At 46.5% G+C, this 16,240-nt stretch overlaps 1 protein-coding gene across 1 annotated transcript in view; it reads right to left on the bottom strand.

The window, feature by feature from the left end:
• Positions 1 to 214: 214 nt before the first annotated feature.
• The window catches only part of LOC139373820 (CUB and sushi domain-containing protein 3-like), a 740,037-nt gene continuing 724,011 nt past the window's right edge, over positions 215 to 16,240 (bottom strand). The window contains exons 64-70 of the mRNA XM_071114860.1: positions 11,057 to 11,236; positions 9,861 to 9,926; positions 8,038 to 8,196; positions 4,773 to 4,885; positions 4,298 to 4,385; positions 4,000 to 4,135; positions 215 to 1,234 (exon numbers count right to left, since the gene is read on the bottom strand). Coding sequence (XP_070970961.1) covers positions 1,075 to 1,234; positions 4,000 to 4,135; positions 4,298 to 4,385; positions 4,773 to 4,885; positions 8,038 to 8,196; positions 9,861 to 9,926; positions 11,057 to 11,236 — 902 coding nt within the window. The 3' untranslated portion in view covers positions 215 to 1,074. The remainder of the gene's footprint in view (positions 1,235 to 3,999; positions 4,136 to 4,297; positions 4,386 to 4,772; positions 4,886 to 8,037; positions 8,197 to 9,860; positions 9,927 to 11,056; positions 11,237 to 16,240) is intronic.

Below are 16,240 nucleotides of genomic sequence, written 5' to 3' on the forward strand. Positions count from 1 at the left end.
TGAAGGAGAGAGGGAATGAGGCCGTAGATTAGAAAAGTGAAAGACAGGAACAGCGGGGGATGAGGAGAAGAGGAAAGAGCAGCAGACCTGATTCACATGGTGTTTGGTAGGCACTGTGTAAAAATGACCCACTTGGATACATCAACGAATACAGCAACAACTATTGAAACAAAAGAAAATCTGAACAAAAGAAGTGCAATATAATGAAAAGTCCAAATGAAAATGTTGTCTGGAAAGTTCGATCTTTGGGTCATGATCCAAAATGGCAAATAAGAGTTAAATAATCCAGAAAACCCCTTCTATTCACACCTCACAGTTAACATCAGTACTTCAAACACTTCTGATTGGCTCAGTTGGGAAAAAACACAGAACGTGGGACTGAAGCTAGAGGAGAGGGAGTTACGGTCAAAACCGTTGTTTTTAAAAAACGATTTAACACTTTAAAAATTAACCCCAAAATACTTCTGTGTATTTTTGTTGTTGTGAACACAATTGTTTTGAAATATTTTAGTTTCTTCTTCTTCTCTTTTCTATAAACGCTTCATATAATCTCACTGCCATTGGCCCCTCCCACGTGATAATATATAGCACAAAAATATAGGTGGTGAATGCTTCTCATATATGCAAGAAGAAGATTTACAGATCCTTTTCAATTTATAAAAAAGACCCAGTCGACTGTGAAGAAAAAACACTCGCAGAGTGCAATATCATAAGGTAACGTCAGAACTCCAAGTCACTCGTCGACCACTGTGAAGATTTGGGTTTTTATGATTCTCAGTTCTCAGTTCAGTCTTCTAAAACGTGATGTTGGTCTAGTCTCCCAATAAGTGTCCTTCTCGACACACATGACCAGTCAAAGTTCCTGAAGAGTGTGCTTTAAGTACCAGAGGATTTGTTTCTTCTACCTCTGTCTCCACCATGGCCAACACACCTAGACTGGACTGTCTTCCATCTCTTATCGCCAGTCTAAATCTCAATGAAATCCGTTCGTTTCGCAAAAGCATTTCCCTGTTCTTTTTTTTTACCCCGATACAAAAATAAGAAAAAAACGATGCAGTCGCCAAGCGGACTTCATTATACCATTGTGCAGACTGTGTTCAGGTTAGGATCGAATCGGACAGCTTTGCCTTCCACCGACTTGGCGCTGGTGTTGTACATGGGGTTCTCGAAGGCCGCCTGGCCATTGTTGTTCTCGTGGACGGAGCAGCCTGTGTACTGGGCTTTAGGAGTAGTCCTAGAGAAGGAACAACACATTGTTCAGACTCAGTGGAAGAGAAGAAGTCAGTATGAAGTCAACATGTAGCTTTTCTAAGAATATGTATTGCGTTTAAGGGGCAGTCCTGTTGCGGGAACACAGGAATGGTTCATGGTCCTATATGTGAATAACAACAACCAGTATGTAACACAAATGCTGTAGCTCCTGACACAGTAGCAAAGTATACTGTGTAGGTAATACTAGCTGGTGGTAGGTCGGTAATACTAGCTGGTGGTAGGTTGGTCGGTAATACTAGCTGGTGGTAGGTCGGTCGGTAATACTAGCTGGTGGTAGGTCGGTAATAATAGCTGGTGCTAGGTCGGTAATACTAGCTGGTGGTAGGTCGGTAATACTAGCTGGTGGTAGGTAGGTAATACTAGCTGGTGGTAGGTCAGTAATAATAGCTGGTGGTAGGTAGGTAATACTAGCTGGTGGTAGGTCGGTCGGTAATACTAGCTGGTGGTAGGTCGGTAATAATAGCTGGTGCTAGGTAGGTAATACTAGCTGGTGGTAGGTCGGTAATACTAGCTGGTGGTAGGTAGGTAATACTAGCTGGTGGTAGGTTGGTAATACTAGCTGGTGGTAGGTAGGTAATACTAGCTGGTGGTAGATCGGTCGGGATTACTAGCTGGTGGTAGGTAGGTCGGTCGGTAATACTAGCTGGTGGTAGGTAGGTCGGTCGGTAATACTAGTTGGTGGTAGGTCGGTCGGTCGGTAATAATAGCTGGTGGTAGGTCGGTAATACTAGCTGGTGGTAGGTCGGTCGGGATTACTAGCTGGTGGTAGGTCGGTCGGTAATACTAGCTGGTGGTAGGTCGGTCGGGATTACTAGCTGGTGGTAGGTCGGTCGGTAATACTAGCAGGTGGTAGGTCGGTAATACTAGCTGGTGGTAGGTCGGTAATACTAGCTGGTGGTAGGTCGGTAATACTAGCTGGTGGTAGGTCTGTCGGGATTACTAGCTGTTGGTAGGTCGGTCGGTAATACTAGCTGGTGGTAGGTCGGTAATAATAGCTGGTGGTAGGTCGGTCGGGATTACTAGCTGTTGGTAGGTCGGTCGGTAATACTAGCTGGTGGTAGGTCGGTAAAACTAGCTGGTGGTAGGTCTGTAAAACTAGCTGGTGGTAGGTAGGTAATACTAGCTGGTGGTAGGTAGGTAATACTAGCTGGTGGTAGGTAGGTAATACTAGCTGGTGGTAGGTAGGTAATACTAGCTGGTGGTAGGTAGGTAATACTAGCTGGTGGTAAGTAGGTAATACTAGCTGGTGGTAGGTAGGTAATACTAGCTGGTGGTAGGTCGGTCGGTATACTAGCTGGTGGTAGGTCGGTCAGTAATACTAGCTGGTGGTAGGTCGGTAATACTAGCTGGTGGTAGGTCGGTCGGTATACTAGCTGGTGGTAGGTCGGTCGGTAATACTAGCTGGTGGTAGGTCGGTAATACTAGCTGGTGGTAGGTCGGTAATACTAGCTGGTGGTAGGTCGGTAATACTAGCTGGTGGTAGGTCGGTAATAATAGCTGGTGGTAGGTCGGTAATAATAGCTGGTGGTAGGTCGGTAATACTAGCTGGTGGTAGGTCGGTAATAATAGCTGGTGGTAGGTCGGTAATAATAGCTGGTGCTAGGTCGGTAATAATAGCTGGTGCTAGGTCGGTAATACTAGCTGGTGGTAGGTCGGTAATACTAGCTGGTGGTAGGTCGGGTCGGTAATAATAGCAGGTGGTAGGTCGGTAATACTAGCTGGTGGTAGGTCGGTAATAATAGCTGGTGGTAGGTCGGTAATAATAGCTGGTGGTAGGTCGGTAATACTAGCTGGTGGTAGGTAGGTAATACTAGCTGGTGGTAGGTAGGTGTTACTAGCTGGTGGTAGGTCGGTAATAATAGCTGGTGCTAGGACGGTAATAATAGCTGGTGGTAGGTCGGTAATAATAGCTGGTGGTAGGTCGGTAATAATAGCTGGTGGTAGGTCGGTAATAATAGCTGGTGGTAGGTCGGTAATACTAGCTGGTGGTAGGTAGGTAATACTAGCTGGTGGTAGGTAGGTAATACTAGCTGGTGGTAGGTCGGTAATAATAGCTGGTGCTAGGTCGGTCAGTAATAATAGCTGGTGGTAGGTCGGTCAGTAATAATAGCTGGTGGTAGGTCGGTCAGTAATAATAGCTGGTGGTAGGTCGGTCGGTAATAATAGCTGGTGGTAGGTCGGTCGGTAATAATAGCTGGTGGTAGGTCGGTAATAATAACTGGTGGTAGGTCGGTAATAATAACTGGTGGTAGGTCGGTAATAATAGCTGGTGGTAGGTCAGTCGGTAATACTAGCTGGTGGTAGGTCGGTAATACTAGCTGGTGGTAGGTCGGTCAGTAATAATAGCTGGTGGTAGATCGGTAATAATAGCTGGTGCTAGGTCAGTAATACTAGCTGGTGGTAGGTCGGTAATAATAGCTGGTGGTAGGTCGGTAATACTAGCTGGTGGTAGGTCGGTCGGTAATAATAGCTGGTGGTAGGTCGGTAATAATAGCTGGTGGTAGGTCGGTCGGTAATACTAGCTGGTGGTAGGTCGGTAATACTAGCTGGTGGTAGGTCGGTCGGTATACTAGCTGGTGGTAGGTCAGTCGGTAATACTAGCTGGTGGTAGGTCGGTAATAATAGCTGGTGGTAGGTCAGTCAGTAATAATAGCTGGTGGTAGGGTGGTCAGTAATAATAGCTGGTAGGTAGGTAATAATAGCTGGTAGGTAGGTAGGTACACTTACCTCTGTTTGTAAAGATAAAACCCGAAGCCTGCAAATATCAGGGCGAAAAAAGGCACAAGGATTGCTATGGCCACAGAGCTACTGTTCGTACCATGAGGTGGATTGGAGGAGTTATTACTCTCTGACATGTTCAGACCTGTGTGGGAGAGGAACAACATCAATATTCTCACAGTAACCTTTTAGTCTATATCAAATATTTCTAACATACACTTTTTATTTCTATGTTTTGAAATGACACAATATTATTGACAGTGAGAAAGTTGATATAAAATCACAGTGGATATGTGGTGATGTTTACCTAGCCTCTGCAGTCCAAACTGACCGTAGTCTTTACCCTGTATGAAGCCTTGAAAGACATAGGTGGCACCGTCAGGTTCTGCAGACACCTAGGAGAATACAGGGAGACAGATATGATCAGTCAGTCAGTGAGTCAATCAGGTAGTTAGTCAGTCAGTCAAGTCCTTTTGGTACTTTTCACCATGGGGTAGAATTCTAAAGGAAAAATCCATATTTTCAGAATTGAATTTTTACTAAATACAAAACAAGGAGAGCATTTGAGTCCATTTTGTAATAAACATGAAATAACACCTGGTAACCCGTTTGGGTGACCCGGTGCACGGCTGGATTGAGCAAGAAGTGGGACTGTCGTTTTTCAGCAGAGCGCCCTCATTGATTTACATTGGGTTCCCAGATGCCATTTCAACATTAATACGCCGCCACGTCCAATGAGGAGCAAGATATCTATAAATCGAAGTACGAAACGGTAAACTTACAAAACCGTCCATGGACCACGCCTCCTCCTTGACCTTGCCCAGCGTGGTGTGAGTGGACGTTTTCACATGGTACATGAGCAGCATCAACCGTGCTTCCTGGCTCTTATAGACACCTGCAGCAAAACACAGCACAGGAGGACAAGAGGGGTGATGTGAGGCCAAGGCACAACACTGATATATTGTAACTTGTGGTACTCAGGGGACACAATCACAGACAATGACCCAATGATGATGGTCTCGCTCTCCTATCTCACTCTTGGTCTGTATGTGTCTGTGTGGAAAATGAAAAGAGGTGATATAAACACTGAGCGCTATCTTCTTCAACCATGGAGCAATTTACTGTAGTAGAACACTCACTCATCAACCATACTTTCTATTGCTAACAGCCTCCCACAACCGAAGGCATAGAAAGAGAGCACCATATTAAGGCCTATCAGAGGCCCTGTCCCTGCGCTGTCGCTCCAAACAGACTGATGTACACAGTGGTAGTAATAACACACATTCAATTAACATGCTCAATCCACTGCCTGGCCTCTCTAAATGTGAAATAAGCTAATGGCCCCCTGTTATTAAAAACACAAAATGGCCTCCTCCCGTGCCTCAGCGGTATGATTACTTTGTGATTTCTAAATCTCCAAGACACATTTCTTCTCAGTGAGTGAGTAGCGCTGCATTCAACTTTCTGTGTCATAATTTGCAACGGCTGCTGGGCAATTCAAAGTCCAATTTAAATTAAGAAGATTTATTTGATGATGTAAATCACATGTCAGCTAGGTTAAAGGCAGCTGTGGAGAAACGAGGGAGTAGGAGTGAGGGGGGAAGGAGTGAGATGGGAAAGAGTGAGGGGGAAGGAGTGAGGGGAGAAGGAGTGATGGGGAAAGGAGTAAGGGGGAAGGAGTGAGGGTAGAAGAAGAGAGGGGAAAGGAGTGAGGGTAGAAGAAGAGAGGGGAAAGGAGTGAGGGTAGAAGAAGAGAGGGGGAAGGAGTGAGGGTAGAAGAAGAAAGGGGGAAGGAGTGAGGGTAGAAGAAGAGAGGGAAAAGGAGTGAGGGGGAAGGAGTGAAGGGGGGAGGGGGGAAGAAGAGAGGGGGAAGGAGTGAGGGGGAAGAAGAGAGGGGGAAGGAGTGAGGGTAGAAGAAGAGAGGGGGAAGGAGTGAGGGTAGAAGAAGAGAGGGGAAAGGAGTGAGGGGGAAGGAGTGAAGGGGGGAGGGGTGAGGGGAAAAGAAGAGAGGGGGAAGGAGTGAGGGTAGAAGAAGAGAGGGGGAAGGAGTGAGGGGGAAGGAGTGAGGGGGGAATAAGAGTGGGGGAAGGAGTGAGTGTAGAAGAAGGGAGTGGGAAGGAGTGAAGGGAGAAGAAGAGAGGGGGAAGGAGTGAGGGGAGAAGGAGTGATGGGGGGAGGGGTGAGGGGGAAAGAAGAGAGGGGGAAGAAGAGAGGGGGAAGAAGAGAGGGGGAAGGAGTGAAGGGGGAAGGAGTGAAGGGGGAAGGAGTGAAGGGGGGAGGGGTGAGGGGGAAGGAGTGAAGGGGGAGGGGTGAGGGGGAAAGAAGAGAGGGGGAAGAAGAGAGGGGGAAGAAGAGAGGGGGAAGGAGTGAAGGGGGAAGGAGTGAAGGGGGAAGGAGTGAAGGGGGAGGGGTGAGGGGGAAAGAAGATAGGGGGAAGAAGAGAGGGGGAAGGAGTGAAGGAGGAAGGAGTGAAGTGGGAAGGAGTGAAGGGGAAGGAGTGAAGGGGGAAGGAGTGAGGGGGAAGGAGTGAAGAGGGAAGGAGTGAAGGGGGAAGGAGTGAGGGGGAAGGAGTGAAGAGGGAAGGAGTGAGGGGGGAAGGAGTGAAGGAGGAAAGAGTGAAGGGGGAAGGAGTGAAGGGGAAGGAGTGAAGGGGGAAGGAGTGAGGGGGAAGGAGTGAAGAGGGAAGGAGTGAAGGGGGAAGGAGTGAGGGGGAAGGAGTGAAGAGGGAAGGAGTGAGGGGGGAAGGAGTGAGGGGGAAGGAGTGAGGGGGAAGGAGTGAAGGGGGAAGGAGTGAGGGGGGAAGGAGTGAGGGGGGAAGGAGTGAGGGGGGAAGGAGTGAAGAGGGAAGGAGTGAAGGGGGAAGGAGTGAGGGGGAAGGAGTGAAGAGGGAAGGAGTGAAGGGGAAAGGAGTGAAGAGGGAAGGAGTGAAGAGGGAAGGAGTGAGGGGGAAGGAGTGAAGAGGGAAGGAGTGAGGGGGATAGAGTGAAGGGGGAAGGAGTGAGGGGGGAAGGAGTGAGGGGCAAGGAGTGAGGGGGAAGGAGTGAGGGCGAAGGAGTGAAGAGGGAAGGCGTGAGGGGGAAGGAGTGAAGGGGGAAGGAGTGAGGGGGGAAGGAGTGAGGGGGAAGGAGTGATGGGAAAAGGAGTCAGGGGGGAAGGAGTGAGGGGGAAGGAGTGAAGGGGGAAGGAGTGAAGAGGGAAGGAGTGAGGGGGAAGGAGTGAAGGGGGAAGGAGTGAGGGGGGAAGGAGTGAGGGGGAAGGAGTGATGGGAAAAGGAGTCAGGGGGGAAGGAGTCAGGGGGGAAGGAGTGAGGGAGGAAGAGGAGAAGGAGTGAGGGGGAAGGAGTGCGAGGAAAGGAGTGAAAGGGAAGAGGAGAAGGAGTGAGAGGGAAGGAGTGAGGTGGAAAGAGGAGAAGGGGACCTTTCTCTCCAGATAGTTATGGTAAATCCGTGAAAGATTTGTCAGATCAGATTCATATTTCATTTAAGAGAAATGTGGGGGGGGGGGTAGTTTTACACATCCATTAGGCTCCACTAATGAAGGTACATTAAGGGACAGAATAAATATTATATTAAGGGGCTATGCGAAAACACCCCCCAAAAATGAATATGAAATAAATGAGTCATAGCTTTCAAATTAATTACAGCACACTGCAAAATCAAAACACCTCAACTCAAAACATGTTCTCAGATCAGACAGACCATAAATGCCCATTTCAAATATTAGCAAATGTCCTCCACACAGGCAAATAAACATAATTTAATTTCCCACCAAGTAGATCCTAAATGGATACTGTCTGACATTAAGGCCCTACCAATCAAACGATGTCAGCTATGTTTAGTAACACTCATTTCTAGTCATATGCATATTGTGGGAGAGAAACTCAGCATCTGAAACGGTGGCTCCATTTTACTCCAGTGACTACACGATTACATGCTATGTGTGTGTGTGAATCTGTGTGTGTGTGTGTGAATCTGTGTGTGTGTTCAAGGAGTGGCTTCCCTAGCGTGTCCTCTCTGTGTAATATAGCGTAAAATGCAGATGTCGTACCCGAAAGCAGCAGTTCCATGTTGCTATTGGTCAAGGAGACGTTAACCCTTCCCGTGGTGGTGTTAAAGCTTGTGATACTCAGAGTCATTGGTTGTTTTCTTCCCTTGTAGTTGTATGAACCCTTCCAGATATAGTTAGGAGCAAAGACGTCATCAGGAACTGAAACAGAGCATAGACAATATTGATTATTAGAGGGCCTTGGTTGTGCCTGAGGTTGTTCAAGCGGTTAAGTCCACACGCCATCCCGTTGCCTGCGTGGGATCGAATCCTGGCCCCACCGGTCTTCGCACTGTCTTCCCTTTTCATTTCTATTCCTTCAATAAAACTGAACAAATATTTTAAGAAATAAGAGGAAAACAGAAAAATAGGACCTTGGTTAAGTCATACTGTCACCTTATATTCCACTGTTTGTAAGTCTATAGGATTGATCAAATACTACTAGAGTTCACAGACACAGGGCCCTGGGACCTTTCACCCTCAGTGTCACACCCTGATCTGTTTCACTTTGTGCTTGTTTCCACCCCCCTCCAGGTGTTGCCCATCTTCCACCATTATTCCCATTTGTATACATATTTATACCTGTGTTCTCTGTTTGTCTGTTCTCTGTTTTGTCCATCAAGCCTACCAGCGTTTTCCTCCTTGCTCCTGTCTGTTTCTAGTTCCTGTTATCTAGTTTTCCCGATTTTGACCATTCTGCCTGCCCTGAGCCTGCCTGCCGTCCTGTACCTTGTCACACCGCCCTGGATTATTGACCTCTGCCTGCCCTGACCCTGAGCCTACCTGCCCTAAGCCTACCCGCCCTGACCCTGCCTGCCCTGAGCCTACCTGCCCTGAGCCTACCTGCCCTGAGCCTGCCTGCCCTGAGCCTACCTGCCCTGAGCCTACCTGCCCTGAGCCTACCCGCCCTGACCCTACCTGCCCTGACCCTACCCGCCCTGACCCTGCCTGCCCTGACCCTACCCGCCCTGACCCTGCCTTCCCTGACCTCTGCCTGCCCTGACCCTGACCCTACCCGCCCTGACCCTGCCTGCCCTGACCTCTGCCTGCCCTGACCCTGACCCTACCCGCCCTGACCCTGACCTCTGCCTGCCCTGACCCTGACCCTGACCCTGCCTGCCGTTCTGTACCTTTTGAATCTGATCTGGATTCCTGACCTCTGCCTGCCCTGACCCTGCCTGTCGTTTTGCCTGCCCCCTGTTCTAGTAATAAACTGTTGTTACTTCGACACTGTCTGCATCTGGGTTTTCCCTAAAACGTGATATTCAAGAGTATGTCAAACTTAGTAAATTACCTCCAAGCTTTTAAAGAACTTAGTCCCTCTCCAAGTTGATAAATGTTAAACTTGTTATGAAGGCAGTGGAAGCTTTGGGATGGTTGAGCTGCTATATCACTGCACCACAGATTACTCCGTGAGAGAGAGAAAGAGTAAAAGACAAAGAGAGAGAGAAGGAGAGAGAGGCCTGTCAGGCCTGTGCTGCTGGGACGTTTTACCATCAGACTTACTCTTTCCACTCTTCATTAACTTCCTAGTCCCTCAAGAGGGGCACTCAAGATTGAATTAAGGACACCAGTCCTTCTGAGGTGCTATTAGCGTAGCCCTCGCCCCCTGTGAGGCCATATGAAGCTGTTCATATTCATTCTGTTGTGATTGCTAGCTGCACTTTACAGTACCGGCATCAGAGTAGTATTTTGTAATCAGAACACTGCTCTTTTTGACGTTGCTGTAATGGTGTGTGTGTTTGTGTGTGTGTGTGTGCGCGCGTGTGTGTGTGCACAGTTTTTATGGTGTGTGTGTGGTGATGACACTTCAGTCAGGCACTCACCGTTCAGCTTGGGACTGGGTGTCCCTGCCACTGGCTTGATGGGCTTCTCCGAGAGTTTGGACCCAGCTATAGGAAACAGCATTAGTCCCATTATGTCACATCAACTTCCCCATGTGGGGACTTCTAATCATGTATTGAGGTACATCAGCAACACACATCAAGAGATAATGCAATTTAACTCCTTGGGGTCGAATTCTGAGTTCTATTGTCAGTTCCATTTAGAGTTCTGTATGTGGAATTTCTAAATGATCTGGATCTGGTCAATCTGGGTAATAAATGCATATGGTGTGTCCTGGAATGTAAAAGTCAAGCATGACATCTTGTACAAATGATAGAAAATCAAATCAAAGTTGATTTGTCCTACGGATGTTCACAGGATACAGCGAAGTCTACATAGTACAATGACATGCTTACTTGCAAGCTTTCCTCTCATTATGTTTTTGGTAATACAAGTATAAAAAGGTATCTGGTATCTATCTATCTTTGAAGAAACAAGATGAAGTGAGAAACCCAGAAATAAGCATGAATGGGGTTATGCAGTAGGGCGTGTTCTGTGGCAGTGGCCCTCTACATGACAGGGAAGGTAAGTGCCATTGGTGGTCCAGGAGCCGTGTCCTGTCTGTTCCACTGCACTGGCATGATAGACACTAGAATAGCACAAGTTGCTGTCTGCTGCAGTGGTAGCAGAGCAGCCTGGCACAGTGGGAAATTCTCCCACAACATTACACATCTGTTTATGTGTGTGTAATTACTCTGTGGCCTGCAGTGCACAGCTGTGCGATGCAGCAGTGGCCAGGAGTGTGTGTGAATATGTGTGTGAATATGCTCCATACCATTGCGGCTGCAATCACGGCCTGTGGCACAAGAGAGCCCCTGTACAGTATCAGCATATGCCATTACAAGAGAGCCTCTGTACCGTATCAGCATATGCCATTACAAGAGAGCCTCTGTACCGTATCAGCATATGCCATTACACACACACACACACACACACACACACACACACACACACACACACACACACACACACACACACACACACACACACACACACACACACACACACACACACACACACACACACACACACACACACACGGCTAAGGTTAGGATTGGTGGAAGGTTAGGGGGAACTTCACCCTGGAGCCACACAGACACAAACAAACAACGGGACATGTCATGTTACTGTCCTGTACCTCGACAAATGGGCATCTTCCCGGTCCAGGTACCGTCTGACTTGCAGACGCGGTGTTCCGAGCCCCCGGACAGGAAGAACCCAGCCTGGCAGGAGTAGAGGAGGGTGTAACCAAACCCTGGCAGGTCCATCCCTATCACCTCCACATGTGCAGGGCTCTCTGGCTGCTTACACGAGTGGGCTGGGGGGAAGAGACCGAGGAATGGAGAAAGAGAGATGAGCTTTTTAGACATACTAATATGGTTCTTCTCACCTGCACCTGTCCATGTCTGTCTGCTATTCTTCTCACCTCCCCATGTCTATCTGCTATTCTTCTCACCTGCCCATATCTGACTGCTATTCTTCTCACCTATCCATATCTGTCTGCTATTCTTCTCACCTCCCCATATCTGTCTGCTATTCTTCTCACCTGCACATGCCCATGTCTGTCTGCTATTCTTCTCACCTACCCATATCTGTCTGCTATTCTTCTCACCTATCCATATCTGTCTGCTATTCTTCTCACCTCCCCATATCTGTCTGCTATTCTTCTCACCTGCACATGCCCATGTCTGTCTGCTATTCTTCTCACCTACCCATATCTGTCTGCTATTCTTCTCACCATCTGCCCATATCTGACTGCTATTCTTCTCACCATCTGCCCATAGCTGACTGCTATTCTTCTCATCATCTGCCCATATCTGACTGCTATTCTTCTCACCATCTGCCCATATCTGACTGCTATTCTTCTCACCATCTGCCCATATCTGACTGCTATTCTTCTCACCATCTGCCCATATCTGACTGCTATTCTTCTCACCATCTGCCCATATCTGACTGCTATTCTTCTCACCATCTGCCCATATCTGACTTCTATTCTTCTCACCATCTGCCCATAGCTGACTGCTATTATTCTCACCATCTGCCCATATCTGACTGCTATTCTTCTCACCATCTGCCCATAGCTGACTGCTATTATTCTCACCATCTGCCCATATCTGACTGCTATTCTTCTCACCATCTGCCCATATCTGACTGCTATTCTTCTCACCATCTGCCCATAGCTGACTGCTATTATTCTCACCATCTGCCCATAGCTGACTGCTATTATTCTCACCATCTGCCCATAGCTGACTGCTATTATTCTCACCATCTGCCCATATCTGACTGCTATTCTTCTCACCATCTGCCCATATCTGACTGCTATTCTTCTCACCATCTGCCCATATCTGACTGCTATTATTCTCACCATCTGCCCATATCTGACTGCTATTATTCTCACCATCTGCCCATATCTGACTGCTATTATTCTCACCATCTGCCCATATCTGACTGCTATTATTCTCACCATCTGCCCATATCTGACTGCTATTATTCTCACCATCTGCCCATATCTGACTGCTATTATTCTCACCATCTGCCCATATCTGACTGCTATTATTCTCACCATCTGCCCATATCTGACTGCTATTATTCTCACCATCTGCCCATATCTGACTGCTATTATTCTCACCATCTGCCCATAGCTGCAGGCACCATCAAAGCTCTATTGAATTTTCTTTTACATTATTTTGCACAGTCACTGGCTGGTATATGTCTTTCCTTCATGACACTTTTTGTATCCTGCACCTGCAAGTGACTAGATGTGCTTACACCAAGTCTGAACTGATTCACTGGCTACCCAGAACCTCAGACAAACAGAACACAACAAACACAAAAACACCTCCTACTGCTGCACTGTGTGTGAATACGACTGGTTACTTTCTCAGGGATGGTTGGTTGCATTCTACACAGTCTACAGAGATGGCCCGGAGTTGAGTTGAGCAACCCAGAGAGGGTCAGATATGCACTGATGTGTTGTGGCAGCGTGCACAGAGTGAAAGAGAAGTGTGTGTGTGTACAGTGTGTGTGTGTGTGTTTACCTGTCACTGCCCCAACCCACCAACCCATGGAAGATCAAACAGCAGGAGATTCTCTGTCACTCAGCTAAGCCAGTGAACCACTATTATCCATCTTTGATCAAAAGGGGCTGTGATTAGGTATGTGGAGGGAGCAATGCTCCAACTAACCCACCAATTCTCTTTTATTTTAAGGTATTTTTTGTGTGTGTGTGTATATGAGTGTGTTTGTGTGTGTGTGTGTGTGTGTGTGTGTGTGTGTGTGTGTGTGTGTATGTGTATATGAGTGTGTTTGTGTGTGTGTGTGTGTGTGTGTGTGTTGATGGGTCTCTTGAACAGTACAGGAGGCGGTGGGATATTTTGGGGCAGTGTGATAGCTGTTGGAGGTTATGGTGAGACTTAAGTATTATTTTTGGTCTATTCCAATATGAAAAGGGCTATGTATAGTTACTGAATATTATATTACACACTGTGAGTAATCCTTAACATATTGTACTATATCAATGACATTTGTGTGACACTGTGTGTTGACATTTCTTCACACAATTGGCAGAATATAGGCTAATTACAGAAAGAGTGAAATGTAGTTATGAGTAAAGATTTTTTTGAGTGAACAGCAATCTGACATTGGTAGCCATCTGTCAATGTTCTCTAAGTCAGCCATGTAACAAACTGGTTTAAGGGAGTTCACCCAGCTAGCACATAATGTTCTGAGAACCTTGTTTCCTAGAGCTTGCTGAGATCATAGTTGTCCTATGGTTATTTAGCATACAACCTTCCCACAACTTTCTGGGAATGGTGCAGAATAGTTACTTGGTTTTGGAACATTCTCAGCACATTTTAGGAACTTCACAAAAAAACTTTATTTTCTTGGTATTTCATTAATTTAACAGAATTTTTCCTAAGTTCAAACATGGTTACATTTAATTTCAGTTTTAGTAATGTTCTATGAACGTTCTCGAACTGGTTTGACATTGGGAATGTTCTCAAATAGTTCAGAGAACGTTAAGATACAGCGTTCTTCTGTGGGAATTTCAGTACTTCAGCCTAACGTTTCCTACAGGTTTCTTTGTGGTTCTACTTAATTCATGTTCTCACATCGTTCAGTTCTCAGCATCAACAAAACTCTATCTTCTATCTTGTTAAGTGTGTTCAGGTGTGTTGGCCAAGTCCACTAATTGGCAACACCTGATCTTAATGAGTGCTTGTTTCCCCATTGTTTGAAATGGGGTCTGTTTGAATAGACTAACATGTAAAAACATAGCATGCTAGCTCCATCCTGGTGGCACAGAGGACTAATTCCATGGACAGAGAACCGAAGATCATAGGTTTGAATCTCACTGACGCCGTGCCAAAGTAATAATACAACATTCGCAGAAACTCCCTGCAACCTAAAAATGTACGTTTTCACATTCGTTCTCAGGACATTAAAAAAAAAACATTTTACCAGTCAGGAAACTTATGGCTTCGTTTCTAGAACCTAATCGGAAACCGAAAACATACGTTCTCACAACTTCCAAGGAACCAAATGTGCTAGCTGGGCCCTTTGATTCTATCTTCTCATGGCTGGGCAGACAGAGAGCGTGCATCCACTGCCACCCTGGCATTTCTTTTCCATTTGACTGGAAATTATATCTGTATTCCAATCATTTTCTCATACAATACATTAATATTGCAGTAAGCCTATACTTAGTGTATATAAATCATATTTTAACACCATTTCCTCCCTCATACTACTACTACTGTGCTATATCGTTATACTGCTAGATGGAGTGGTGGTGGGGTTGGGTGCTTTGCCATGGTGTGACGTGGGAGTGACGTGCATGTGTGAGTGGGGAGGGATGGAGACAGGCTGTATGGGGAGATAAGACCAGGGTTCGCCTTTCTCTCCTCCCTGCCTGGATGGGGACATTAACACTCCTGGGATAGGAGACACAGAGAGAGAGAGTGTGAGTGTGAGTGAGAGAGAGACAAAAAGAGACCACCATCCCCTCTATACCCCCCCCCCCCCCCCATCTCACCCCACTTTACCCTGCCTCACCCTATCCCCATGGAGGTAGCTGAGTGGATAAGACTACCCTGAGGGGGGCTGACTGACGATTCGTGTGGATGGTTGCCTCCAAACGGCACCCTATCCCCTATATTGTGAACTACATTATCTTATGGTCCCTGTTCAAAAGTAGTGCCCGATACAGGGGATGTGGGCCATTTGGGAGGGAGCCGATGTGAAGGTTAGGGTCTCTCCCGCTAGGCTGGGTCTCTGAATCTACCTCCATAAAGATTATCTCTTCATGAGAATCATCCTTCCCCTCTGATATATCAGCTCACCTGCTGTGACGGTGAGAGTAGAAAATGATCCTTGCTGTTTCCAATAATGTGAATTAATTTTCAAAGTAGCAGTTATTAAATATGACCTTGAAGCTTGGCAGAGTGCTCTACTTTATCATTGAAAAAGTAATGAAGCCCTTTGGTTCGGTAGCAGGCGCTAACGGAGATAGTTGTGCCATGATCCTTCTAAGATCCTTGTTACCTAGGAAACAGCCAACTGCTATTATGCAAGCAAAACTTTTTGAAAAACACCTGCTTGTAATCACCTGCAAGACTCCTGTGCCTGACATAACAGATGTACTGTATAATTCTCAAAGATGTACAGTACAAGCCACACTTTCTGAGCGTCAGTACGGCACAACCATGACAAACTAGTGTAGTTAGGACCACATCACGTCTCCCTCTCCCCCTCTTCTTACTCTTTGTGGCTAATGTGTAAAAAATTGTCAGTGGTTCCTAAAATGTGTTTATTTTACAGATGAACACGGTGATATGGTCAGAGTGACATGTCACGGTCAAAGTAATGTCAGTGAGAATGGCCAGAAGTGACGGATATCATGGAGGTCCCTAGCTAGAGTCGGGGATGGACTGACTATAGAAACAGAATTCTAGAATAGGTTGACCATAGAAATAGAATCCAAGAACTGGTTGACCATAGAAAGAGAATCTTAGAATGGGTTGACCATAGAGATATAATCTTAGAATGGGTTGACCATAGAGACAGAATCCTATAATGGGTTTGACCATAGAAACATAATCCTAGGATGGGTTTGACCATAGAAACATAATCCTAGATTGGGTTGACCATAGAACTAGAATCCTAGAATGGGTTTATCATAGAAATATGGGCTGAATGGGCTGACCATATAAATGCAATTATATCATGGGGGCTTTTTCTATGATGATGTCATCGTGGGCATCAGAGGGTATAGCTACAGCAGTTGTTGTGACTGGGCACCACAGAGGGACAGTAGGGGGTG

Source organism: Oncorhynchus clarkii, chromosome 18 (genome assembly GCF_045791955.1).
Source record: "Oncorhynchus clarkii lewisi isolate Uvic-CL-2024 chromosome 18, UVic_Ocla_1.0, whole genome shotgun sequence".
NCBI lineage: Eukaryota > Metazoa > Chordata > Actinopteri > Salmoniformes > Salmonidae > Oncorhynchus > Oncorhynchus clarkii.